The 27,597-nt window shown below is 39.1% G+C and overlaps 1 protein-coding gene across 1 annotated transcript in view; it reads right to left on the bottom strand.

The window, feature by feature from the left end:
• Il23r (interleukin 23 receptor) overlaps positions 1 to 7,935 on the bottom strand; it is a 66,132-nt gene extending 58,197 nt beyond the window's left edge. Inside the window, exons 1-3 of the mRNA XM_057777871.1 lie at positions 7,916 to 7,935; positions 7,004 to 7,106; positions 3,436 to 3,732 (exon numbers count right to left, since the gene is read on the bottom strand). Of these exons, the coding sequence (XP_057633854.1) occupies positions 3,436 to 3,732; positions 7,004 to 7,100 (394 nt within the window). The 5' untranslated portion in view covers positions 7,101 to 7,106; positions 7,916 to 7,935. The remainder of the gene's footprint in view (positions 1 to 3,435; positions 3,733 to 7,003; positions 7,107 to 7,915) is intronic.
• Positions 7,936 to 27,597: the final 19,662 nt, after the last annotated feature.

Below are 27,597 nucleotides of genomic sequence, written 5' to 3'. Positions count from 1 at the left end.
GGAAGAAGTGAGGACTTCTATAGTATTTTCAAAAGTGTGGGGGAAGGGAACCCTTCTGATCTTTCACCCCAAATGGTAAAGATGGACTGAAGAATGACTCTGGCTTTAGAAGCCTGGTGAGAGGATAAGGAGGTAGCTCAGTTAGGTGTCAAACTGTTTGCTGTAAAAGCATGAGGACATGAGTTTAGTCCCTAGTGCCTGGTGTAGGAGGTCCTTCTGTCTATGTGCTGCTTTCATTGGTTGAATAAAGAAACTGCCTTGGCCTTTTGATAGGGCAGAACTTAGGTAGGCAGAGTAGACAGAACTGAATTCTGGGAGGAAGAAAGCAGAGACAGAGAGCCATCATGGAGCTGCCAGGTCAGACATGTTGAATCTTTAGAAATGGGTTAAATCAAAATGTGAGAGTTAGCCAATTGGGGGCTAGAGCTAACGGCCAAGCAGTGTTTAAATTAATATAGTTTCTGTGTGATTATTTTGGGTGTAAGCTAGCCAGGTGGGATGAAAAGCAGGTCCTCTCTCCCTCAGCAAGTGCCCACATCACATGCCTGGCATGATGCCATAAATTTGTAATCCCTGCACTGAATGGGGAGAGACTGGAGGATTCCTAAGGCTCCCTGACCAGCAAGACTAATTAGTGTGCTTTAGGTTACAGTGTAAGGCCTTGTCTCACAAAAATAGGTGAAAGACTCCTTTTAAATAGCACACAGGTTTAACCTCTGGCCTCTACACCCACATGCACACACATAATGCACACCTGCAAACACACAGTCACAGACACACAAACACATCAAAAACAAAAGGTCCATAGATATTTATACAAATAAGTAAAGGAACTTTTACACCTTCATAATATTATGAACACAAACTGATTTAGTATGTTTTGAGATTGACTTGACTAAATTTTTCTTAATAATGACAGAGACAGTAATTCATAACATGGCCTATGGGATTAGGAACAAGAGATTATATGAGAATCTCCCTAAGTATGGTTACTTGTTTGTTTATTGAAATATGATCTTACTATGTAGCCCTGACTGGCCTCGAACTCCTGATATAGAATGGGCTATCCTTGAACTCTGCCAGCCTCCCAAGTGCTGGGATTAAATGCAGAAGCCACCATGCCTGTCTGGAGAATCTTCTTATATTTTATCAAAATCATGCATTTATAAGAATTAAATACTAACATACATTGAAATTTTTAACATATATTTAAATAAATTATTGAAATATGTTGTTTACAAGTACTTAAGTTTCACAAAAAAGCCATGGGGGTTGAGGTCAGCTAATCAAATTGTACAAGATCACACAGCTCACTGGGAGGACAGTGAGACAAAGGTAATTTGGAAATGCATTCTGAATCTTGGTTTCAAAATCTCTCATTGGGATCAAGCAGCTTCAAAGTTAATTATATTAGTTTGGAAAATAAATCCACCAACAAAATCCAAATAAAAAGAGCATCATTTAAACTTTTTGTTGTTGCCAAGACTCAGGTTGATTAGTATTTTAAGGTCTAGCCTTAAAAGTCTTCACTCAGGACCCAAAGAGATGCTACAGTAAGTGAAAGAACAAGTTTCTGAGGGCTATAAAGAAACTCTTCTCACAATACCTTCTTTCTATTTATGTGCAATTTATCTATTTCTTGTTCTCTTCTTTCTCTTCTGCCTCTAATCTAATTCTTTTGTCCTAATTGTCTACAACCTCCTAGCTCTAATTCTCTGTCTCAATTCTAATTCTCCCTTTCTTTCTTCTTTCCTTTCCTTTCCTTTCCTTTCCTTTCCTTTCCTTTCCTTTCCTTTCCTTTCCTTTCCTTTCCTTTCCTTTCCTTTCCTTTCCTTTCCTTTCCTTTCCTTTCCTTTCCTTCCTTCCTTCCTTCCTTCCTTCCTTCCTTCCTTCCTTCCTTCCTTCCTTCCTTCCTTCCTCCTCCTCCTCCTCCTCCTCCTCCTCCTCCTCCTCCTCCTCCTCCTCCTCCTCTTCTTCTTCTTCTTCTTCTTCTTCTTCTTCTTCTTCTTCTTCTTCTTCTTTCTTCCTACATTTTTATTTTTTCTATATTCTTATCCTTTTACATTTCTGCTAACTATTGCCAGCTTCTCCCTCCAGTTACTACTTCTTTTGAAGGCTTGAAGCAAAAGAAAGAGTTACCAGAATAGCTCTCATTGGTCAGAAGCACATCCCTATGCTAAGCAGTAAGGACAGAGCCATTGCCATTGCCATGGCAACATAAGGGTCCAGGGTTACAGAACTGAGACTGTGACCAGAGGGCAGGGTGTATAGTTTGGTAAACTTTGAGACATAGGTATTTAGTTAACAGACTGGCAAGTGAAGAATAGGGATGGTTTAAGGTTTATGCGAAGTTAGCTTGGGACAGCACTTTGCTATCTGCTGGCAGAGTGAATCTAGGACACTCTTGCTCTGTTTATCTCCAAGAGCTATGGCTCAACAACTTTAGACATGCTGTAATTCTTGTTCTTTGGCATCTGTGAAAGTCTCAATTGAGGTCCCTTTGCCTGGACACTAACTTTGACCAACTGTCTGTGAAGGAAGATAATTACAGGGAGGTAGGCTTCTAAGTTATACAAGGACCTGGTTGGGAGAGTAAGGGTATTGACTGTGATTTCTTTTTTGCTAGAATTACACATTGCTGAGAAGAACCATTCAGTATACCGATGCAAAGGGGGAAATTATGCCTAGTAAACAATTAACACACTGTAGTGCTGTGGGAAGAATCTCAAACTGTAATGTGAAGGAAAGAGCTCTTCACACAAGAAATCTGCAATGAGGACAGCTAGCCCATTCAGAAGGCAGTATACCTTATCGTCCTGCTAAATAAGGTATCTCCATCAGAGGTGCCTCTCTGGTGGCAGTATCCCTTATCACCTCACTAAATAAGGTCTATCTCCATGAGATATGCATCTCTGATGGCTTGACCCTGAAGTATTTATTTAGCTCTCAGTGCATAATTCTGCAGTTCACCACAGATTAGGAATTCACCATCCTGCTTCCTCCTTTCAGAGTGTTGGATTATAGGTGTGCACGGTCATCCTTACCTAGGAGTAGCCTCTCAGACCTCAGGTGCTGGCTTCACAAAGACTATTCATTCAGGCTAGCATGGAAAAATTGTCCTCTGGGGATATTTGCCATATTTTAAAATTTATGGTGTTCCCATTGACCCTTTCCACTTCTGTCTTGTTTTAAAAACCCAGCAGATCAAGGCACACTGGGCCCTATGTGGCAGTGGATGTCCCAGTGAGCCATAATCTTTCTTCTCTGTATGGGCTTCATCAGCCTCTATAATTCAGAGTTCATCAACCCGACTCTGTAGACATTTGTGTTGAGCCCCTGTCTTAAATCTAACTGAAAGGTAAACTATGTTGATTTGCTTTAGTTCAAAAGCCCAGCAATTATCAGTTAACCATTAGGATGCACCACAGTACTTACATCCAGAGAAAATGTCTTTTCCACAAATAAGTGTCTCTTGAAAATGTCCAGGACATTCAGCAGTGCAATGCATAGAGGCATGAGGTTCCCAAAAGCCTTTATACCAAAGTTGAGCTGTTGTTCTATTAATCCTGGTGATATGGGATGTTTCTTTGAAGCCATTTTTATAAAAATTAAGCTTCCTTGGTTGGCAGTTCTTAAGGGCTTCTTGGCAATATATAGAAACATTCATCCCCATCTGAAAAATTTCACCAGGCTCTACCCACATGTTACCAGAGCAGTTTATAGTTGTAATACCTAGAAATAAACACATAAAATAATCAATTGTTTGTAAATTATTGTAAGGGATTTAGAAGAAGAATATGCTACTTCATGTAAAATATATTCTTTCAATAACTGAATGATTACTGAAGAATAGCTGTGTGTTTTCATTATGGATCCCCTGATGGCCAGCAGCTTGAGCCAGCCTTTGAGCTTTCTCATTGTTAGAGAGCAAATACAATTTCATCTTCTACTGTAAGGTAGAGAATGTTATGAAGCCACAGCATTTTTTCCAAATATGAGACTCAAAGTAGACTGGGAACCGCAGAATTCAACTCTTCTCTTGATACTCAACCTAGCCTTTGCTGTTTGGGAGGGTGTTTTTGTTTGTTTGTTTCAGATAAAACTACTTTTATAAGCATAATGTGAATAAAATGATAAAATCCTTCCAAAAAGAGAGCACTTAATAATCACATAAAACACATCACTAATTTACTAATATAGGGGCAAGGTGCAAAACAACATGATTTATAAAAGCTCAACATTGAAAAAAAGCAAATAATGACCAAATCATGGAGAAATACTAAAAGTTTTTAGTAGCATCAATCTCAGTGTTAATACTTTTATTTTAAATTGTGTATGTCTGTGACTTAAATATGACACAATGGGTATATTACTTTCATGACACCAAATCACTATCTTAAAGTTTAGTGCAGAGCTTGCCTTGAGTAACATTCCCATCAGTCTCTCCTAACATAAAGTCATTTGTATAAAGTCAAATGAAATGTTAATGAAATAAAACTCTTATCTAGAAAACACACCCGAAGTTTTATAAAATTTGTTGTATCTCTTCCTGGAAATACTTATATCAAAATATATTTAAATCTTATTAAGATAAGAATAAAGATCAGTATTGGATTTTAAAAAGGTCCTTGTCCTTGAAACACAAAGCTTAAAGAACTAGTTTGTTGAGTACGTAGTTTAAGATTCCATTTTGTTTAAGGAACATTTACACATAAATTAACAATTCTTAAATGTTAAAGAAGTAATAAAATTATTACAGCATCGTCAATAGGGAGTAGAACCAGAGACATAAAAAGGGAGTTTGTAATCCCAGGACTCATGAGAGTGAGGACGGAGGACCACGAATTTAGAGCCAGCTTTGCTACATATATTTTAATCTCTAAGATAGCCTAGGCTATGCAGCAAAGAATGAGAGCAAGTAAGATGGTCACTGAATCTGAAGATATGAGTTTGGTCCTTGGACCCCACATGGTGGAAAGAGAGAAGCACGTTGTCCTCTGGCCTTTCCCTTGTGCCTTGGCACACACTCTGTTCTCCAGAAAAATATTTAAAAAGAAAGAAAGAAAGACCTGTCAGGGCACGGTAGCATATGCTTATAATCCTAGCAATCCTTGGAAGAAGGATCCAGGCTGAAGAAGGAGGATGGGGAATTTGAGCCAGCCTGTCTTACATAGCAAGTTCAAGGCTGATGTACAAAATGTGACTTGGTCTTAAAAAATAAATGAAAGAAGGATCTGGGAAGAGGAAGAGGAAAAGGAGGAGGAGGAGACAAAACAGGATACTATTTAGTAGAACAGCATAGGACCCAAGTAAGGATGACAGACAGATTTTTGATGTACTCTATTTTCTTAAAGAACATATCTATTTTAAATAAGTGTGACAATTCAAGTTTAGGAAAAGCATATTTCTATGACTCATTGTGAAACCATTTTTAGAATACATAGAAAGTCTCAAAAAATTAGGTCACATGTTCTGAGTTTTAGAAATGGCTTTTCAGAACATATTGGAGGCATCACAGAGTATGAAGAGTAGGTCATGCTAACTTGTTAGTTTCTTTTCTTTTTTAAATGCTCTTACTTTGCATGCAGCCCATGTTGACTTTGAACTCATATAGTACCTGTATGATGGTACTATAGACATGAGCTCCTCTGACCAGCTAATTGAGTTTCTTAAATAACATTTTAGATTGGTTAGAAATGTTTGATGTTTTGTAGAAATGTGTAATTATACTTCTATATCTTTATAAAGCTATTTGTTTATTTAAGGATTTTTTTTTGACATAGTAGTTTCTCTATGTGTGCCAGGCTATCCTTGAACTCATTCTGTACCCCACTCTAGCTACAAACTTCCAACAGTCCCCTTGTCTTGGCCTCCTGAGTGTCAGAATAAAGATGTTCGCCTCTGCACTTGGCCAGTAAAGCTACTGAAATCAGTTAACACTATCCTACTGAAAACCTTGACAGATGTCACCTGGATTCTACTAATAGTCACAGAAAAATGAGCCACAGTGCTAGGCACTGTCCAACTTACTTCACTTGCTGTGTACCCATCATTTGGATGTAGAAACAGAAGTTCTACTTATTGTCTGGCATCTTTTCTTCTAAACCTTCTAAGGCATCTGTTGATCTAACTCTGAAATGTCCAGTTATCTTGCTACAAGTTCTTACATCTGTATCTGTAGCTCCAACATAACTGTGTTCGCGACTACAGATGAACGAATTGGAAGTCAGCATGGTCCCAAGCAAGGATGACTTACAAATTTGTGAAGCATTTCACATGAACAAAAAACAGAACAAAAACAAAACAAAAAACTAAAAACAAACAAACAAACAAACAAACAAACAACCTCCCCAAACCAGAACAAAATGAAAAAGGAAGAAAATGAACAAGTTTGTCACTATTCTGAATCACCTAGTCTGAAAAACGTCACTCAACTGTTCAGAACCCTGTGCTGGTATTGTTTGTCTTCCCGGAACTATACCCTTGCCCAGGAGACAGTTGTTTGCAACAGCAACTCCCAGGTGCCAACCATAGCCTTTCTTAACTTCTACAGGCTCAAAGGAACTTGTTCTATTGAATGTTAGTGTGAATTATGAGACAGAAAGAAAAACAGCAACAAAATAATGGTTTATCACAAGGACTAAATGAGAAATTGCTGTATAGTGATTGTCAATAATTAGTTCACAGAATTAAAGTAAAGGCAGCATTTGGATAAATTACGTAACAGTTATGATAATCCCCAAACGGAATATCTCACGATGGTCTCCTTTGTGGAAACAGTCATGTATGACAGTGTCCATTTAGGTGTCTGGGGGAAAAAACAAACTAAATGAAACAAAAACAACCTGCCTTTGGAGGGAAGTTGAAATATTTTTCGTTCATTTCATTCCATACTAATTTTTCTCAGTGGAATAGATATTATGACATAATGGCTTAAAAATGATAACTGTTCAACGTTCTATTTCTTAAATGAGAAGAGAGACAGAAACACGAAACACTTTACCTCCATGACACCATCTGAAGAGAACATAGAGGGCGATTCCTACATGCCACTGAAGTGTGAGGTGACTCACGTCCCAAATGAGGAAGAAACCTTTCATTTCTCTCTGGAAAAAAGAAGAAATGTTTATATTGCAACGTTTTAACGAGACACTGATCACTGCATGTCTTGTGATTATTATCTTGAATAGGATCCTTTCCTTCAGAATGACAGAAATAGGGCAGACAGATGGCAGTGTTCTAGGAGGTTCATCAAGCGACAGATAAGCAGAGCATCTGGGTGGAACGTCCACCTCAGAGAAATGTTGCAGGTTATCCTATGAGGCCATCAGACCCTTTTTAAAATCACACGGCTCCTGCATCAAGCAGCTCCCCTCTCTGCTGTCTGACCATTCACAGCCATCAAGACTGGAAGACCAGTCTTTGATGAACAAAAGCTGGCAGAAACTGAAAGTTTCAGAATTCCCACGATACAAAATGAGGAAAAGGGAATCAAGGCCAAGGCGTAACTATGACAAGTCAAAGCTCCAGGGGGCTCTTCATCTCTAGGCCTCAGAAGAGACCTATGATGGAAGACACTGTCCACAGCTTACACCGGGGGCCTTGCTCTTCACACATCAGTCTGGTTGTGGAAAAAGTTAGTTACTCAGGAATAGTTATTGTGCTTTTTGTCATTTAGTTAAACCTGACTTTTCCTATTGAAAGAACTTCAAAACCCAATTCATGGCTCGCCAAACAGCATAAAACAGGCAATTGCATTTTTTTGTGGCTTATGAATTTGGAGAGCTCTTTCTTAATTATGACAATGTGTCTCTAGAAGAGACAGTTCAAGCTGTAGAGCTGCCTCATCAGAAGCTAACTGCTCACCACCTAGCTGTCAGAATTGGTGTGGTGGCAGACAGGATGAGAGACTCACCTTTCATCAGGAGCATTGCATGGAAGAATCACAGAACATGTGAGAGAGAGCAGTTTGGCTTGTGCATTCCCGGAGGGAATTGCAGCTGTCGTTCTGTATTTCAGGGATCAGGGTCCCTTTGCCTCTCTGCTCATTCGAAGTGCCTTCTTTCTTCAGAGGCAAGCAACTGCCCTGGTGCCTGCCTGTCAGTGAGTGCTTCAGAATTTTACCTATGAGGCAAATGGAAATGTCAGCAGAGCCTTGACCTACATTTCCGTCTCCTGAAGAGGAACTTGGTGTCCATTTCATAATGACTTAGCTCTTGTGTCGCTTTTGGGAAAACCCAGATCACTGAAAGTGAACTGCTGTGTCAATACTTTTTCTTCTCACCTTAACTGAAAATACTGTCTTATTCAAGAAGTCAAACAGATGGGCATGCTTGTATGTGTCCTTTTTTGGAGGGGGGCGTGTATGGGTGTCTTTAATACTAGCACTTAGGAGGGAGAGGAAGGCAGATCTCTTTGAGTTCAAGGTCAGCCTGGTCTATATAGGGAATTAGAGGCCCACTAGGGTTACATAGTGAGTCGTGGTCCCAAAACAAACATTAGAAAAGAAAATGTCACTTTATATAGCTGCTTGTTTTTCTATCTGCATCATACACTGAAGTGAGAGAGAGGATGAGGGCAAGAGATTTGGAGAAACCCTCCACTCCCCAGAGCTCCTTCAGAGAGAACGATAACTAAGAAGGAAGTCACACCACTCTCTCCTGTTGGCCTCATTTCCAGATTCATTTTTACCAGTCCCAACCACACTGTTGCGCAGAAACTTCCTGAGTCTTAACCCAGAGGCTGTGTTTCCCCAGCAAGAAGCTGAAGTTTCTCTGTGCCAATGCTCCTCCTCTTTCCTTTGGTTGCTGAGGGACAATGGTGGGTAAAGGAACAACAAATCTTAGCTTGCAAAATTCTGAGAAATGAGATTTCAGAGCAGAGGAGGGAATATGGAAGGGAGGGATGATATGCACTTCCCAGCACAACACAACAGAGGAGCCGAACCTTACAAGGGTAAAAGGGACAGGGATTATAGCCCTGTAAATCCTTAGTTTGCTAACAAATGCAGGGAGCAGACAAGAGTAACAGGTTTGTGAAGGAAAGAAAACAGAAAGTGGGTGAAAGAAAAGTCAGCTTTGGTGCCTCCAGCAAGTTAAAGAGTAACTTATGCACAAAACTTCATGTTTTTTCCTTATGGTTTCCGTGCTGGTTTGAATGAGAATGGCTCCCATGTGCCTGAACACAGTTTATCTAGTTGCTGCTGTTTAGTAAGGTGTGGCCTTGGAGAAGCTGTGTTACCCAAGGTGCGTGTTGCGGGTGGATGTTGGGGTTTTTGAAGCCCACACCAGACACAATCTTGATCTCTCTGCCTCCAACTTGCTGTTCAGATGTGAGTTCTCAGCCCCTGCAGCAGTTCTCAGCCCCTGCAGCAGCACCATGTCTGCCTGTCTGCCGCCATGCTCCCTGCCATAATGTTCATTAACTAACTCTCTGAAACTGTCAGCAAGTCTCTACTGATGCTTTCACTTACCAGGTGCAATGTGATATTGTCGTCAGGCTGCTTGGCTTCAAAGATATTCACTGGAGTGAGAAAAGGACATACCCTCCCATGCTCCAAAAGAAAATAAGAAATTTCTTCCCTACAGGGAAAGATAATCTTGAATAAGAATCACCAGAGCTGGGGAGATGGCTAAGTAGGTGAAATGCTTGCTGTGACTGATCCATACAGCTCGTGGGGATATGTATATTTATTAAGAAAAGTTACTTTAAATCCCAAACCTTTGGGGGGACTGAGGATCTCTAGTTCAAGGACAGTTGGGTTATAAAATGTTTAAAGATACTGTGGTAAACTGAATAATACCCTGTTTCAAAAATGAAACAAAGCCTGGGTCTGGAAATGTGGTTTAGCTGTTAAGAGTGCTTTCTGCTCTTCCAGAGGACCCATTTTCAGTTCCAAGGAACCACACTGTGGGAGAACATTTAAAACAAAGTTGTGCTCAAACTCTTTGCAGATAATGAGACTGCAATTTCTGTGGGTAAAATCTGGACATTGAGATTTTTACAAAAAAAAAAAACAAACAAAAAAAAAAACCCTGAATGACTATAATAAATGACTAAGCTGAGAACCCCTGAAAAACATAAACGTATTATAACTTTGAGGACCAAGCTGAAGAAGTGACTGCTAATCAGGAGTTATTATTTGTTATGACCTTACAAGCTGTGAAGAAGGTGTGAAAACCATTTCCCTCACTAAGAACAGAGATGCAAGTGACAGCTCCTCAGGTCTTCAGTTTGCTTCTCCAGAGTGAGAACAGAGAACTTCAATCCAGAAAGAATATTAGGAGAGAGTGAGCATGGCAGTATTTGCCTGTCATCCTAGTCTTTGGGAGTCTGAGGCAGGAGGCTCATGAGCATGAGTCCAGCCTTAGTTATCCAGCAAGATCCTCCCTGCCCAGTCCACTCCTGCCATGCCATGCCAAAACAAAACAAAACAAACAACTTTAGGTCAGCAGCAGCCTGAAATTGGTATGGCATTCCTGCCTAAACAGTTAAGCGTCATTCTGAAGTCAAAAATGTAATGTCAAATATTGCTAAGTAAAGAAATAACATTATTGAATTGAGCTTTAGAAGATAATTCGGATGACTATGCGGAGAACTGATTAAAGATGAAGCCACCTTCCATGGAGGAAGGCTACCAAGACTCAACTGAGGCCAGAAAAAAAGTCAAGCAGTAGGAATTTGGAGAGCTATATAGAGAAGTGGAGGTGTCCTGCAAATTCTTTTGCTTAGAATGGGTGAAAATATTCAGTTTCCCTGAGCACAATCAACACATTGTTATTACCAGGCTGCTAAAAGTTGTTTGTCTTAGTTTGTTTGGGTTGATAGAGTCTTAATCATACTTTATACATTATACTTTGCTATTCATGCTCACTCTGAACTCGGTTTCATGGTGCAGGCACCCCCCTTTTGACTAGTATTTTTGCTACCTTACCATCCTTCAGTCGGTGAACATCGGATCACAGTTCACTAAACCTGACTTACTTTTCAACAATGGAAATTCTGAGTAATTAAGAAACATACAGACTAAGTGACATAGCTATTATTTAAGAAGGAAACAAACTATTTTCAATGAATTTATAAAAAATATTAACATAGTGTTAGGCATGCTTATCCATTCTTAGCAGCCAAAAATTTCTTTGAATTAATTCTTTCTAAGTTTATGGCTTATTTATAGGTTTTAAATAAATTGAGAATACTTTTACTCATTCTTCAAATATGCCAAATAAACGAGGAGTATTTTGTCTTATTATCACAATACTGAACTGATACTTGAAGATTTTCTGAGGAGAAAGAGCCAAAAATTGGCTTACGCGAAAGATAATGCTCCCCGATCAGCAGCTCAAGGCTTCAGCTTCACACTCCTTAGACTCACTCAGCTCTGTTAGAGGGAAAGGAGCAGAAGGCAGATTTACCCCATTTCCTGTGAGGTGCACACTAAAGTCTAGCTTTACTTGATTTCCCAAGACTCTAAGAAACAGAGGTAAGTTAAAACCACTAGTGTGAAATATAAAATAGAACAACCACTTTGAAATTCAAATAGGTTCTTATAAATTCATACATAAAAATAAGAAACAGTGTTCCTTGGAATTTACTCAGAAGATAAAAATATAGAAACACATAGAATAACGCATATAGAAATTTACAACTTGATTCATATTTACTCAAAATTGCATGCAACCAGTATGTCTTTTAGTGGGGGAATGGATAAACTGTAGCACAGACAGACAATAGAATACTATTCAGTGTTGAAGAAAATGAGCTATGTTGTCATAGAAAGGCATGGGAAAAGCTTAATGAAAGTTATTAGCTAAAGAAGCCAGTCTGAAAGACTACATTCTGTCTGATTCCCACTGCATGACATCACAGAAGTTAAAACTGAAAAACAACCAACGAACCAATGAAACAAACCACAACATAATAATCACACTGTCAGAGATAAAGTGAAAGGGAGAAAAGACTATGCATGGAGAACCTTTAAGGTAGTGAAACTATATTGAGTGATGCTGCAGTGATGGGCTCCTGTCGTTATATATTTGTTAAACCCATAGAATGCACATCACCTTATCATGAACCAGGACCCTGTGTGATAGCAACATGTCACTACGGGCTTATCAGTTCTGATAAAAGTATCCCGCTGATAAAGGAGTAAAAAATGTAGTACACAAGAAATTTATGGAATGTTTGCCCAGTTTGCCCATCTATAAAGCAACATGCTCTAAATAAAAATATATAAAAATTAAAGTAAAATTGAAAAGACAAACCAGGAACTGCAGGTGAGAGGAGGCTCAATTCAGACGCTGACACACATAGGTGTTTGGGAGCACATGGCATTAGTTGGGAATAATTTTGGACTGTGACATCCCTGAGCCTGAGGTCAGCAGGTGGATCAACCTCCAGAGCATCTCTCTGCCTGTGGGTTCAATGCAGTAGAGCCCACGAACTCTGAAGTGCCAGCAAACAGACATCTTGCTGTCCCATCCATCTGAGTGATTAATGCTTAGTGGAGTTTGAAAGCATAACAACAGGTCAGTCTATAGAGATTTCAGTGCTGTGGCTTCTTCCCTTTGCAGCTATTGTACTTGGAAGACACCTCCTCAGAACATCAGCCATCCTATCTAGGATGGTCTAGGTCATCTCCAGAGTGGGATAGTATGTTCAGTCCATGCACTGCAAAGCTAAGTGAGGCCAGTAGAGGGCACTTGTATGCAAAGAAGAGAAGCTACTGAAATGAAGGTAGTTCTTGGAGACATCAAACACTTGCTAGGTACAGCATCTGTTATAGGAAAGATGCAGGCCGTATTTCCCATATGCAGGAAGCTGAGGTAGAAGGATTTCTGTAAATTCAAGGCCAGTTTGATCTACAAAGTAGACCCTGAATCAAAATAACAAGAAATTAGTTCACAAGTTCAATTGTTTAATGCCTCATCCCTTATCTCTATATATGTTTGCCAATCCCCAAGGTTCCTTCACTTCTCTACCGCACTTTTTCTTCTGACCTGGTATTTTGTTTCAAGGTATCTTGTGAGCCTAGCTGTGTAGGCCCAGGATCCCCTTTGAACTGTTGATTCTCTGGCCTTCATCAGTGATCACAGCTTGGGTTTCCATGCTCACTCAGTCTTCAGTTTCCAAAGGCCCAGAAGAAAGCTGCTCCAACACTTTTTCCTCCTCCCTCCCTCCCTCCCTCCCTCCCTCCCTCCCTCCCTCCCTCCCTCCCTCCCTCCTTCCTTCCTTCTTCTCCCTTTCCTTCTCCTTCTCTTCTTTCTCTCTTTCATCAAGTACATAAAACTAAATAAATTCATTAAGGGGAATACAATTTTTAAAAAAATACTAGAATTAACCAGATCTAGAGCCTGTACATTTCAGTGGTCTTTTATACAGTTAGAGTAATTATTCTGAAACTGTGGAGCTTCACATTGGATTTAATATTTTCACTACTGAATATGTTTATATGTATATCCACCAGCCAAAGGAAAAAAAATCTATGACAGAATTAGAACCAGAAGTATAAAAACAGTTCTTCCTCAGATGTTTAGCCTCCTCTTCTCTTCTCTTCTCTTCTCTTCTCTTCTCTTCTCTTCTCTTCTCTTCTCTTCTCTTCTCTTCTCTTCTCTTCTCTCTCTTCTCTTCTCTTCTCTTCTCTTCTCTTCTCTTCTCTTCTCTTCTCTTCTCTTCTCTTTCTTGTCTCGTCTCTCCTCTCCTCTCTTCTCTTTTCTTCTCTTTCTTTTTTTGAGATTCAAGGTCTGATCGGTTGTTATTCTTAAAGGCTTATTTTTGACTGGGTTCAAACTTGGATGTAGAACCATCACCAATGTACTTGATCATACAGAAGAGATATTATTAGGGATTCAGAACAAGACTGAGAAAATACTATACTAAAACATCAATGGGGAAAAAAGAGCATGCTCTTGACATCCAAGGATTCTGGGCTATGACAAAGAAACCAAACCTAGGGATGGATCAGTGATAAAGAGTTCATAGTGCTCCCACAGAGGACCCAAAGTCAGTCACAGCATCCACTCCAGGAAACACAATCTCCCATTACCCTGACTCCAGAGGATTCACTCCCTCTTCTGGCCTCCAGGTACATTTGCATTTGTGTGCACACGAAGGAAGCTTGTGATTTCTGTCTGTCCTCATTCTCACTGACAAACTTATCTATCCTGATTCATTCCGTTTCTGGTGTCAGAACTTAAGTCTTCAGGATTCCAATGTGGACAGAAAACTGGCACCTCTCTGGGACCTCCCTGGGACTCCAGCACTAGACTGGGACTGCTCACGCATCCAGTCTTGTGGACTGAACAGCTACTAGATTCTTGGCCTTTCCATCAGGAGACATCCCTTGCAGGACCACTTGAGCCACAACCTATAAGGTGCTCTGAGAAATCCCTTGCTAATATATAGATGCACATAGTTCATTCTATCAGTTTTGTTCCTTACAGAATCCTGACTAATACGTATAATTAAAAAATAACTCTAAAACGAAGTTGCAAAATCGATTCTCAGCTTTAATGACTCAAAGAAGAACAAGTTTGCAATGTAATATAAATAGTTATTAATGATGTTTAGTATAGTTACTTTTATTGCTACTGGTAGCTTTAATGGAAAATTTTATCAACTTGTTATAAACAAATATGCAAACTAAGCCACCTTTTTAAATTAACTGTGTGTAAAAAGATTACTGGGAAGTTGATTCATAATTGATAAGTGTGAAGCTCTACATACCACCAAGTTACAGGATTTCAGTTTTGTTGTTTTCTTTTGAGATAGGCCTTGATATACTGGAACTTGCTGTGTAGTCCCAGCTGTCCTTAGACTTAAAATCTTTCTCCAGTTTTCAGAGTAATTGCTACATAATTTTAAGGCTAAAATAAAGTGACCTTAAACTAAAAGTAGATCAAATGCAACCTTCTGGATCTTTGGACATTAACACTTTGATCAGTGGAAGATTAGGTAGTTCAGTTTTTAGAATACTTTAAATCCAGGGACTTTAATTTCAGCCAAATGAACAAACTTGCAGGCTAGTAAGCAGTATTAAATGGCATATGAAATATGGGTGTGCGCAGACCAAACTCAGTATTGCTTTTGCTCGTGCTTACAAATAGTTAAAATCAGGTACTTCGGAAACTGAACCTGGAGAAATCACTTGAACCCAGGATAACAATACCAGGTTTCAAAAAAAAAAAAAAAAAAAAAAAAAGGTGGTAAATGTTTTAGTTCCAATTTGAAAAAAAAAAAGGCATGTGTATGTGTGCAAGAAAGAAAGACTATCCATCAAGTTTAAGGGACCAAATTCATTCCAAAGAGTAAAACTTCAAGAAGGAGCATAGGTGTCACTCTCAGCTTCTTGGTTGCTCTGAACCATACCTCTGCTTTCTTACTGTGGCCAACACAGTGTTAGATCAGCCTAGGCTTCATGTGTGTGCACTTTTGCCATAAACAAAGTGCCTGCTAGCTTCCCCTGAGTGCTTAAGTGGCCGTACAAATTAGAGTTAATTATTAACCTGACAACCTAGACTCATAGACGAAAGTCACAGTTTAAGGAATTGCCTAGAGAACAGTGGTTTGTGGATACCTCTGTAGAGGACTGTCATGATTACTCATTGATATAAGGGGGCCCAGCCCACTGTGGATAAGACCGTCCCTCAGCAGGTGGTCTTAGATTGTACAAGAAAGCACAAGCCTGTGAGTGAGCCAGATACCAAGCTAGAATTTCAGGTTTTCTGTGATGTCTACATCAAGACAGAGTTAGATATAGTGGGTATTCACTGAATGGAAATGTTTGAGAAGGATGCAGGCATAACAATAATCAGAGGAAGTCATGATGAAGGTCTGACATTGTTTAAAGAAGAGAAGATTAGGTTAGAAGAGACTCAAGGTTTATCATAGTTCTGGAGTGGCTCTGGAGACAGGGAATCCCTGGACCCCAAATTGCTCATTAGAGGAACTTTGTTTCTTGCAGAGATGGGCATCCACTGTCCTTCCCATCATTCTTTGTCATTGGGTTGGAGTAGCCTGGGGAAGCATTAGCTTGTTTTTCTCTCTTGGGGAAAGTCAAGGATAGGGACAGACATTATGAGTTGGTCATGCTCTTATCATATGGCAATTTCCTCTGAAGCTCCTCAAGACCCAGGTGTTGAAGGAGCTGCGGGCTGCGTTCCTGCCACCCAGCTCCTGGCCGCCTGGCTAGCTTATGCCCCGAAATAACAACACACAAACTGTATTCTTTTAAACACTGCCTGGCCCATTATATCTAGCCTCTTCTAGGCTAATTCTCATGTATTAACTTAGCCCATTTCTAATAATCTGTGTAGCACCTCTAGGTGCACTTACTGGAAAGATTCAGCATGTCTGACCTGGCGGCTGGCTTCATAGCGTCTGGCTCTGAGAGGAGCTGCCCTGCATCTGAGCTCACTTCCTCTTCCTCCCAGCATTCTGTTCTGTTTACTCCACCCACCTAAAGGCTGGACAATCAAATGGGCTAAGGCAGTTTCTTTATTAGCCAATCACCTTCCTCCATCACCCAGGAAGTTCTAAAAGAAGGCCCCTTAAGATTCAGGAACTTCTTGGGTCTGGAAAGATGGTTTAGTGGTTAAGAGCATTTGTTGCTCTTACATAGGGACTACGTTCACACTAACCACATAGTGACCCACAATCACCTATAACTCTAGTTTCAGGACACCTGATACACTTTTTCTTCTCTGTGAGTAGCAGGCATGAATGTGGTGTCTAAGTACATGCAGGCAAAGCACTCATACACAAAAGTAAATAAATAAATATGTCTAAAATAAACTTTAGAAATAAAATCTAAAAAGATCCAGAAAGTCTCTAAAACTGGCCAGTTGTACAAAGACCTCTTTCCTCAATGTTCTATTAGCTTCAGGGACTGCTAAGGGGCTTCTCAGAGCAGCTGAGCTGCCTTTAAGTCATGCAGCTTTCATGAGTTGTCACCCTGACTAGGGTGGGCTTTTGGGTGATGTTTCTGTAAGTAAACCCCTAACCTATATTCTTCTATGTAATCCCAATAAAACTCATTGGTTTCTCAAGTTGGACTTCATTGGTATCATTACTTTGGTCTGTCATGTTTCCTGTACATGGTGAATACATTTGTGTGCATCCTCTCAGGAATAGTGTCCCACAAGAGTTTTCAACAGTAGAAGATCTAAGAAACATATCTTAACAGCCACAAAAATCTGGATAATTTTAGAGTTTGAATAAGTTTTCTGTTCTGGATATACATTATTATTTTGCCAAATGAACAGTTCTTCAACATGTTTATGTGCCTTCTAAATTCATATTTTGAATGCTGAATGTGATGGTGTCCAGATGCTTTTGACTAGACTAAAGGCCCCAAAGGCTCAGTCCCTATTATCAGAATTTGGAGATTCTCTGGACTTTCAGGCAATAGGACATTAGTAATGAGGCTACATTTACACAGGAATTAAAGGGATCCCAGACAGGCTTCTCTCTGTCTCTGTCTCTGTCTCTCCCTCTCCCTCCCTCTCTCTCTCTTTGTGTGTGTGTGTGTGTGTGTGTGTGTGTGAGGTCCTTTTGTCTTTGTGTTGCTTTCATTGGTTAATAAAGAAACTGCTTTGGGCTTGTTGATAGGGCAGAACTTAGGTAGGTAGGGAAAATTAATTGGCATTCTGGGAGGAAGAAAGCAGAATGAGAGAGATGCTATGGATCCGCTGGAGACAGACACTGGGAATTTTACCCAGTAAGCCATTGCTACGTGGCGATACACAAATTAATAGAAATGGGTTAAATTAAGACATAAGAATTAGCCAATAAAAACCTAGAACTAATGTGCCAATCAGTGATTTAATTAATACAGTTTCTGTGGTTATTTCGGGGCTAAGCTAGCTGGGTGGCCAGGATGAACAAGTGGCCTCCTGCAACAATTGGCACCCAACCCCACCAAATGCTCAGAGACTATTTGCAATTATACCAGACATTAATCTTGGAACTTAACTGTCATTTTACTTTCATAGGATCCCATAGAAACAACATGGCCCCATGACAGCTGGAAGTAATTCTATAAGACGATGTCCTCTCTCCCAAAAACGTTTGTCCTCATGGTTAGGGACATCATTTAGGGGTTGATTGTAATTGGTATAGAGTTGGTGGTTGGGAGGAAATTTTATAGGCTCAAGGATCTCTTTGCAAAAGGGGGGATTGGATGGGATAACAGATTAGTATGAGCTTACTCACATTAATAATAATAGTGAGTGATAGAGTGAATACTTATGAGTTATTATTTATAGGCAATTACATTGGTATAGATTCTCATATCTTGATGCAAAGTTAAATTACATAGAATATTGTATACATGTATGCTTCTACCTCTGCTTAAAATATTTTTATATATTGATATATATTTATCATAATGCAATATACATTTCTACCTCTGATCAAGATATGTACACATTGTTTACATTTGAGGTCATTGTCCTCCTTTGTTGCATAGTTGTGTATTGTATAATGTTCTAATATGAAGACTTAGTCTTTAAGTTATATAGGTATTAAGGATTCTAGATCAATAGTCATCTATGTTTGTCATACTTATAGTTAGACTAATCAGGTTCTTTAGATATATAGAGATTGTATTCTGCATAGATAGGTAATCTTCAACCACTTCAAAGAGCTGTAGAATATGGCATTTAAATAACTTAGGCTTCTGTTGAAGTGAGACACGATTGCTCCTGGCAACACTGGTCTATTCCTGAGAGAATGTTGAGTACCAAAGACACTCCATTTGGAGCTTATTTTCTTCTTGGTAAAACTGGCTTTGGGCAAAGAAATGCCCATGGTTCAACCATTGATAAGATACATAGTATCCTGAAATGGAGAGGTAGGACTGTCAAATCTTGCCAAGACAGGGTAAGATAGTTTTGAAAAATTTTCTGCCTTTGAAAATGGTCTGTTCGTTATTCTAGGCCTTAGCCAAAGTTGGTTGCTTCAATGTGGCAAATGAGACTTTGGGTAATTGCCCAGGCAGCCAGTTGTCTCTGTCATTTGTTGCACATTTTAGAAGTTGCTTGATTGCACTTCCTGCTTACTCAAGTAATATTATTTCCCTTCTCGGATCTTTGATGGGGTTGAAGACTATATAGTTGTAGTTACTTTCCTCTCATGACTTGGCCAAGTTATTTATTATTTAAGTCTTAAACTAGTTAGAATAGGATAATTATTGAATATATTTGTTCTTATTGTATATAGTTTTGTATGGCTTATAACTCTCTTACTTAAACAGAAGGGGGAGGTGCTGTATGAAGTCTTACAGCTAGTGGTTACCCACCTACTGGGGCGTGGCCTCTTATACTATTATGTGCTGATGCAGAGCATGTGTCTGTTCTCTTTTTTCTGGTCTCTCTGTTCTGGTTGCTGGATTTGGTTTCTGTTTTCCATTCAAGCAGAAGATTCTGATTTTTGAGTTTACCCCTAAATAAATAATTATCTATTTCTCATTTATGAGCTAGTGTGGGATTTTTTTTAAGTGTCTTTCCATACTCTCTTTCTTTTTATCCCATCTCCTAGTTTATGATATAAACATTTTGCTTAACCATACTTTCTTGATTGTGACTATCTGGAACCTCAACAGAGGCAGAGAGAAAAGGTCCTACTTCATCTGGTAGTAAAACCTTCAAACCATGGGCCAAAATAAAGTTTTCTTTTTAGAATTTAACTATGTCATATATTTGATGAGGGATGTCCTTCTATATATATGTTGCTTTTATTGGTTGATGAATAAAGCTATTTTGGCCAATGGCTTAGCAGAGTACAACCCAGCAGGAAATCCAAACATATATATATATATATATATATATATATATATATATATATATATATATATATAGAGAGAGAGAGAGAGAATAGGTGAAGTCAAGGAGAAGCCATGTAGCTGCTGAAGGAGAAGGATGCCAGCACCTTGTAGGCCACAACCTCATAATGATACACAGATTAATAGAAATGGGTTAATTTAAGATATAAGAGCTAGCTAGAAATATTCCTGAGCCATCAGCCAAAGAGTGTTGTAATTGCTCTAGTATCTTTGTGATTATTCGGGTCTGGGCAGCAAGAAAACAAAAAAAAATTAGTCACTATTTACAGATATTTTTATTCCAGTGATTCAAAGATGACTAATATAGGAGGTAACTATATAATTGAAAGAGAGGACTCCTGAATGACAATGGCCTTCTATAGGAGAAGACTAGAGACCTCTCTACAATGTGAGTATACAGTATCTATCTATAAAGCAGGAAAGAAACCCTCAACCAGAATCAGACCATAATGACATCCTGATCTTCAGCTTCCAGCTTACAAGGCTATGAGAAATAAACACTCTCCATTTAAGCACCTCATTCTACAGTAGTTTGCTATATCAGCCCAGACTTAGACACACAATCAGATCCCATTCAGGAACCAACATCTTTGTATTGACTTGTATGGTTTGAATATACAGTGTTTTTCCCCAAAGCCAGTATGCTGAAGGCTTGGTCCCCACTGCAAAATGTTCAGAGGTAGAATTTGGGGGAAGCGTTTGGATCATTAAGGTTCTGGCTTAATCAATGGAGTAATCCACTGATGAATTAATAATTTTACAGGCTATTTGGAGGGGATGGGCACTCTGGAAGACTGGAATGATCAAAAGAAAAACATTGCTGGGGACACAGCTCTATGTGGTCTTTTCCACTTTGTGTCTCTTTCTGTTTCCCAGAACCCAAAACGTGATCAGCCTTGATCCCCAGCATGTGATGGAGTTGACCAGCCATGTACTGAAATCATGGCCCAAACAAACCTTTTTCCTTTTCATGTTTTCCCAGCTATGTCTCAAAGCAATGAAAACTAATACAGCATGCTACACTTGAAGACTGTGAGTGTCAAGGCTCCAAAACTACTCCACCTGTATTCAGATGACCAAGAAAAATAAGTTCCTTTGGCTAAGCCCTTGGAAAGAGTGTTCCAATGTGGGATATGGCTGAAATGATGTATGTAAAACTTTTGTGAGTATACTTTCATGAAGAGTCATGAAAGGACAGCTGCTTGAAGAATCCCACTGAAGCATTTGTCCTGTGACATCTTCACTGTAATTAGGACTTTGTTCATATTCAGAGGCGTCACCTTGCTGCATACTAGATCCACGTTCACAGTGGTTCTCATCCCAGCAACTGCCTGCCTGCTAAGTTTTCCAAGGATAAAGACATATGTCTCTTTTCTGGGACAGCACATACCCAACAACAGATCTATTGTGAATATAAAGCCATGGCCTCTGTGCTACAAGTGAGCACAACCCTACAGGCATCGTATTTCCTCTTGAAGTTGGCTGAGAAATGCTCTATCTATCTATCTATCTATCTATCTATCTATCTATCTATCTATCTATCTATCTATCATCTATCTATCTATCTATCTATCTATCTATCTATCTATCTATCTGTTTATTTAAATTTTTGTGCTCTCTCAGTGTTCTTTGTTTTTGGAGACTTTCTTCAATAATATTGCACTCTGACACATCTCCGTTTCCAGGGGACCCAGTGCAATAAAACTAAATTTTCTCCTACAGAAAGCTGTGTTGGTACACAGGGACTTGCATTCATATCTTTTATGAGGTATGGGAAGCTGAATACTAAGTTAAAGGTGATAGAAACTCTGCAGAACTATGAACTGTTACTCATTTTATAACAGGTTCATACAGGTGCTTTCAATGTAATAATCAGATCTTTGTTGCTCTTGGTATACAGCATGTGAAACAGGTGAAATGGCCACGGGTTTGATGAGAGTCACAGATATGATGGACCATAGTTCATGGGCAGTATCTTGATTGAAATGTTTCCTCAGACTTCTGGAACATACACTGGGTGTGACAATTTAAGTGCTTGCAAAACCGGCTGCATCCTTATTCATAAGTTACATTCCAATAAAAATTAGCTTGCATTACCTTTATCCATTCTTCTGGTTTCTTGTCATCCTAACCCTTCTTCACAATGAACAGGTCTTCCACTTTAAACTTTCTGTTTTTTCTTGAAAAGAATGATCATACCAGCACACCAAGTGTTGTTTTTATAATTGACTCTTGAAATGCTAGTGTACTAACATCTTCACCACAGTCCCATTCTTGTCTAACTAGTAACCACTAAGATATGGTTTCTGAAGTCGAAGCCAGGATAACTCAAAATGGCTAAATGTCCTCCAGGGGGAGCCAGAGGACGCAACCACAGCTTAGATACTCATTCAGAATTTCCAGCTGAGAACTCCTTTAAGTGGTTGCAAATAATTACTTCCTAATTGCATAAGTAAAAATAAATATAAGAAAGAGAATTTCCCTTAACCCTATCTTACAATACCATTGCTCACATATTGATATGTAACCGTCTCCAAATGCAAAATTCAAATATCTTAAGTATTTACAGTACTTGAAACACTATATGGAAAGTTGTTCCTTCTTGCCGTTTAAATGCACATTCCTTTGTTTCTTGTCTCATGCTTACATGCTGCTTGAATTTTCTTCAAACAAGCAAACACTTCCTAATTCGCTCATTTTCTTTCTTTCTTTTTTTTTTTTTTCTTTTTTGATTTTTTGAGACAGGGTTTCTCTGTGTAGCTTTGGTTGTTCTGGAACTCACTCTGTAGACCAGGCTGGCCTCAAACTCACAGACATCCACCTGCGTCTGCCTCCAGAGTGCTGGGATTAAAGGTGTGCACCACCACTGCACAGCTTCAATCTATATATATATATTTTTTACAAAGAAAATATTCCTTTTATTGACTTACAAATTTTTTGATTGTGTTAGAACCCAAATCAGGCACTGCTTAGATCGTGCCCATCTATAGTTATGCCCCCATCCTCCCTCATAGCTGATTCTGTGTGCAAGTCCTTAGGTAAATGTGATGTGATAGGTACACATTAACTAAGTTGGTTCCTCCTTCCCATTTCCCCTGCAGCCTCAAGGTCATATGCTCTTTCCTCCTCTCCTTTCCCCTGTTGTCTCAATTTTTATGCCTAATTCTAAAATTTGGTTCTTCTAAATTTTTTGTTGTTGTTGTTTGGATAAGGGTTTGTCAATCTTTTTTATGTTTTTAAAAAAACAAACTATTTCATTGATTTTTCTGTATTTTTTTTTCTTTTCAATTTCATTAATTTAAGTCCTGATGTTTATATTTTCCCCAAGACAGGGTTTCTCTGTGTAGCCCTGACTGTCCTGGAACTCACCCTGTAAACCAGTTTGTCTTTAAGCTCAGAGATCCACCTGCCTCTGCCTCCCTTGTGCTGGATAATTATTTAATAAGGTGTATGACATGTCCTGATCTTAATATTTATCTCCATAGACTCCTTTGAGGTTTGTTTTGTTTTGTTTCTCTAAGGCTGTGAGGTTGTGCGTGATTAAGCTATTTATTGGAGTGCCATTTTTTGATGTAAGAATTTATATCTATGACCTTCCCTTTTAGTGTTACTTTTATTGTTTTCCACAAGTTTCATTTTCATTCACTTCTAAGAATTTTAAATTTTCCTTTTGATTTCTTCTGTTACACTTTCATCATTACAAACTGTGTTGTTTAATCTCCATGAGTTTGTGTGTTTTCCACACTTTTTCTTGCTGTTGATATCTAGGTTTATTCCACTGTGGCCAGATACAGTGCAAGAAGTTACTTCAATTTTCTTATATTTTTTTGAGACTTATTTTGATATATTATATGTGATATATTTTGAGAAAATTCCATGTGTTTTTGAGAAGAATATGTGTTTTGTAGCATCTTGATGGATTGCTCTGTAGATATCTATTAAGCCCATTTGTTCTATGATGTCATTGAACTCAGATGATTCTCTTTCTTTTGTTCAGATGACCTGTCTAAGGGCAAGGGTAGAGTAGGTATTGAAGTCACCCACTATTAGTGTAAACACACTGTAAATCTATGTTTTAGTTATCTTTCTGTTACTGTGAAAAAATACTCTAAACAGAAGAAACTTAAGAGAGATAGTTTGTTTTAGCTCACAGTTCAAGTTACAGTCCATCATGCAAGGAATTCAGAGCAGTATGCACTTGAAGCAGCTGCTCACATGATAGTCATAATTAGAAGAGAGCAATGAAAGCATGCATGTTCTTCAATTCCCCCTCCCTACTTATATGACCCAGGATCCCAACAAGGGACTACCACCCACAGTAGGTGAGTCTACCCGCTCCAATTAAAATTATCAAAATAATGCCTCCCAGGCATGCACACATCTACCAGATGACCCTACATTCAGTTGAGTTGACAATTAATACCAATCATCACAATCTGTGACCTTATAGCGAGTAGCATTTGTCTTAATGAGATCAAGTGCACCTGGATTTAATAAATGTATGTTTATAATTATAATGTCCTCTTGATGGATTTTTGCCTTTAGTCAACATAAAGTTCCTTCTGTCTCTCTTTGGAGTATTTTTTGTTTGAAGTCCACTTCAGCAGCAATTCCTGATTGTTATCTGATTCCATTACATATTATATATATTACATATTATATATATTATTACAATAAATATACATTACATACAGTGCTTTTCTTTGTTTTCTGCCCTTAGGGTAGTAACTAACATTGATGATGGGGTATATTCCTTAAAGTCAGCAAAGAGATGGTTCATGGTTTTGTTTTGTTTTATTTTTAAAATAATATTTAATTAAGTCTTTGAAGTTTTCATACAGTGTATTTTGATCACAGTCACTCCAGATCCACCTTAGACTTCCTCCCCATCCAACTTCTTGTTTTCTCTCTTTTTCTAACTCATTCACTATTCAACACTCTCTTTTCAAATCCATCAAGCCCAGTTTACATTGATAACCTTCTCTTGGGTGTGGGCCCTACCCTGGAGTATGGTCAACATATTAGAGCCTACACCATTAAAGGAAACCAACTCTGCCTTCGCCAGCAGCTGTCAAATATCAATCATCTCCTCAGCTATGAGTGGTTATTACATGGTCACCTCATCACACTTCTTGCTGGGATTTTGTCTGACTTGAGTTTTCTCATATCCTGTGCATGCTGCCACAACAACTGTGAGTTCCTGTGTGTATGCCTCCTTGTGTCCAGAAAACCCCATTTCCTTGAAGTCATCCACCAACTTTGGCTCTTACAGTCTTTCCATTCTCTCCCCCGTGATTAGCCCTGAGCCTTAAGTTGTGGCATAGATATCCCGTTTACGGGTGAATATCCCACAGTCTGTTATTCTCTTATTCCAGTGGTAGATCTCTGTGAAAATCACTATCTGCTGAAAGAAGCTTCTCTAATGAGGGTTGTTTTTTCATCAGCACAGAGACTGTACTTTAATCTGCTGCTGTTTTAGCCAGCAAAGTCAGCTCTACAGTTATTGGCCTGATTCTTTGGCTACTCAGGCTGTGGCCTATCAGAAATTCTGTTCCCCTAGACACTGGTTGTCTTGCTGCCACCAACTTTTGCTTTTACTTAAATCTCTGTTGTTTTATTTACCAATAAGATTAGGGAGTCAAAGCCTGGTGTAAACACCTGCTAGCTCAGGGAGATTGAGTAGCAACTAGTTGACCTTCTCTCTTTGCTAACATCTCTGAAAGAGGGCATCCTTCTGCTCTACCAAAACAAAAGAACCCACTGTAATGGTCTGTCCTGTTCTTTTAAGAGACAAGCCCTACCTACTCCCTCCCCCATCTGCTGAAGCAAGACTGCCAGTCCCTTCTTCCTTTCTGTCTTTCTCCCAAAGAGTTAGCTGCTATTGCCATGGCCCCCCCATTTCTTTCCTCAACCCCCCTCTCCCACTCTCTCTCTTTTCCTTCCATAACCCACTAAATAAATATCCCACCTCACTCTGCATGGTGTGCCTATCGGTCTGTCTCTCACCCACTGTGGCTGCTGCTTCTTATGGGATTGGCTGCTCTGTCTGGGTCTCTCACTGACCATGAAGCTCCCTGCCTAGGACTCACTGGCCCTCATGGCCCATGGGCCACTCAGGGAACAGCACTGTTTTATTTTTACCATGGCACCCACTCTATACCAAGTCCCTCCCTCCTACTTCCCGTGTGTTTCTATCATCTTACAGACACTCCCTGATTCTCTATGATTGCTTTCTGTCAACTAACTGCTAACTGGGCCTCTTGACCCAAGGTTGACTTTATTTAACTAATGCAATTACAAACTCAGGGTTCACAGTGTGTTTGAATAGACCATACAGGATTGAGTGATACACTGATCTTTGAGTAAATCAGTAAGTCATTATAAGTTTAAATGCTATGTCCATTTAGCAGAATAATAGTAGTAGAAACTCTCTTAGGGCCTTGGGATGTTGGCCTCATTAACAGTGCAAAATATTTGTCCCACCTCATGGAGTGAGCCTTAGATCCAGTCAGAAAGTGGACGATCACTGCCATAACATTCACACTATTATTGCCCTAATGGGCACGTCTTGCCAGACAGGTCATTATTACAATATGCAGGGTTCATTGCTGGGAGAGACTGGTGATTACTTTTCTCCTCCCATATTGTGCAAACCATTCTCTAGCACTATTAATGTTATCCAGTAGGTGTGGAACTTCCAGATCAGTGGCTATTTGATTTCTTAATGTTTGTGACTCAAGTATATGGTGTCTTCAATTGCTGTCATGTGCTGGAGGGTAACCAAGAGCAATGGGAATATCATGTAATGTTTGTGGGGATTATGGGATCCCATTGGCCAGAAATTCTAAGATTTCTATTGCTGGTACTGGGACCTTTTGGTAGTGTATGGTATCAAGTTGGAATTTTGTTTGTCTCCCATTATAGGGTAGTTCCATTTAAACTCTTTTTATATATGTATATATTTTTATTATGTATCTATTCTGGTAGGTTTCCTCAAAAAGACTTTTAGTGTTAGTCTCCCTCATTCCCTCCTCTACCTTGCCTTTCCACCTCCACCCTTTTAATCCTTCTATTTCTTTCTTCCATTTATAACATTATGTTCTATCTCTCCTTGCTTGACAGGTTCCTTTATTAGTTTTTTAACTTCTATCGGTATTTTAAACCAAACACCTATATCCAAAGCTTCAAAGTTAATGTCCACATATGCTAGAAAATGCTATCTTTGTTTCTTTGAGTCTGTGTTACCTCACTCAGGATGGTTATTTCCAGTTTCATTTATTTATAATTTTTGCACACTTTATAATTTTCTACCCCCCTTGGCCCACTTTTTCTATTTTTTTGTTGTTTTCTAGAGAGTGATTTTCTGTGTAACAGTAGTGGTTGTCCTGGAACTCACTTTGTAGACCAGGCTGACCTTGAACTCTTAGAGATCTGCCAGCCTCCCTCTTTAACCTTTAATTGGGGGATTAAAGGTATGTACCACCACCACTGGGCTTAATTGTGTTTTCTTTTCATAACACCTAAATAGTACTCTACTGTGTAAATAAATATGTCATTTTTATTGTCCATTCATTTGCTCATGAACATCTAGGCTTTTTCTAGTTTCTGGAAGTTGTGAATGGAGAGACAGTGAAGTAAGGACAAGGATCTCTGTGCTGAGATTCAGGCTGATAGAAAGCTTTCTCAGAGGCCTTGATGAAACGACAGAGAGAAAGCTGCTTCTGCATGTTGGTCAGAAGGAGACTGGGCAAGGTCTG

This window comes from Chionomys nivalis, chromosome 1, assembly GCF_950005125.1.
Source record: "Chionomys nivalis chromosome 1, mChiNiv1.1, whole genome shotgun sequence".
Taxonomy (NCBI): Eukaryota; Metazoa; Chordata; class Mammalia; order Rodentia; family Cricetidae; genus Chionomys; species Chionomys nivalis.
Note: the sequence above shows the minus strand (reverse complement) of the source record. Positions and strands in the feature narration are given on the sequence as shown.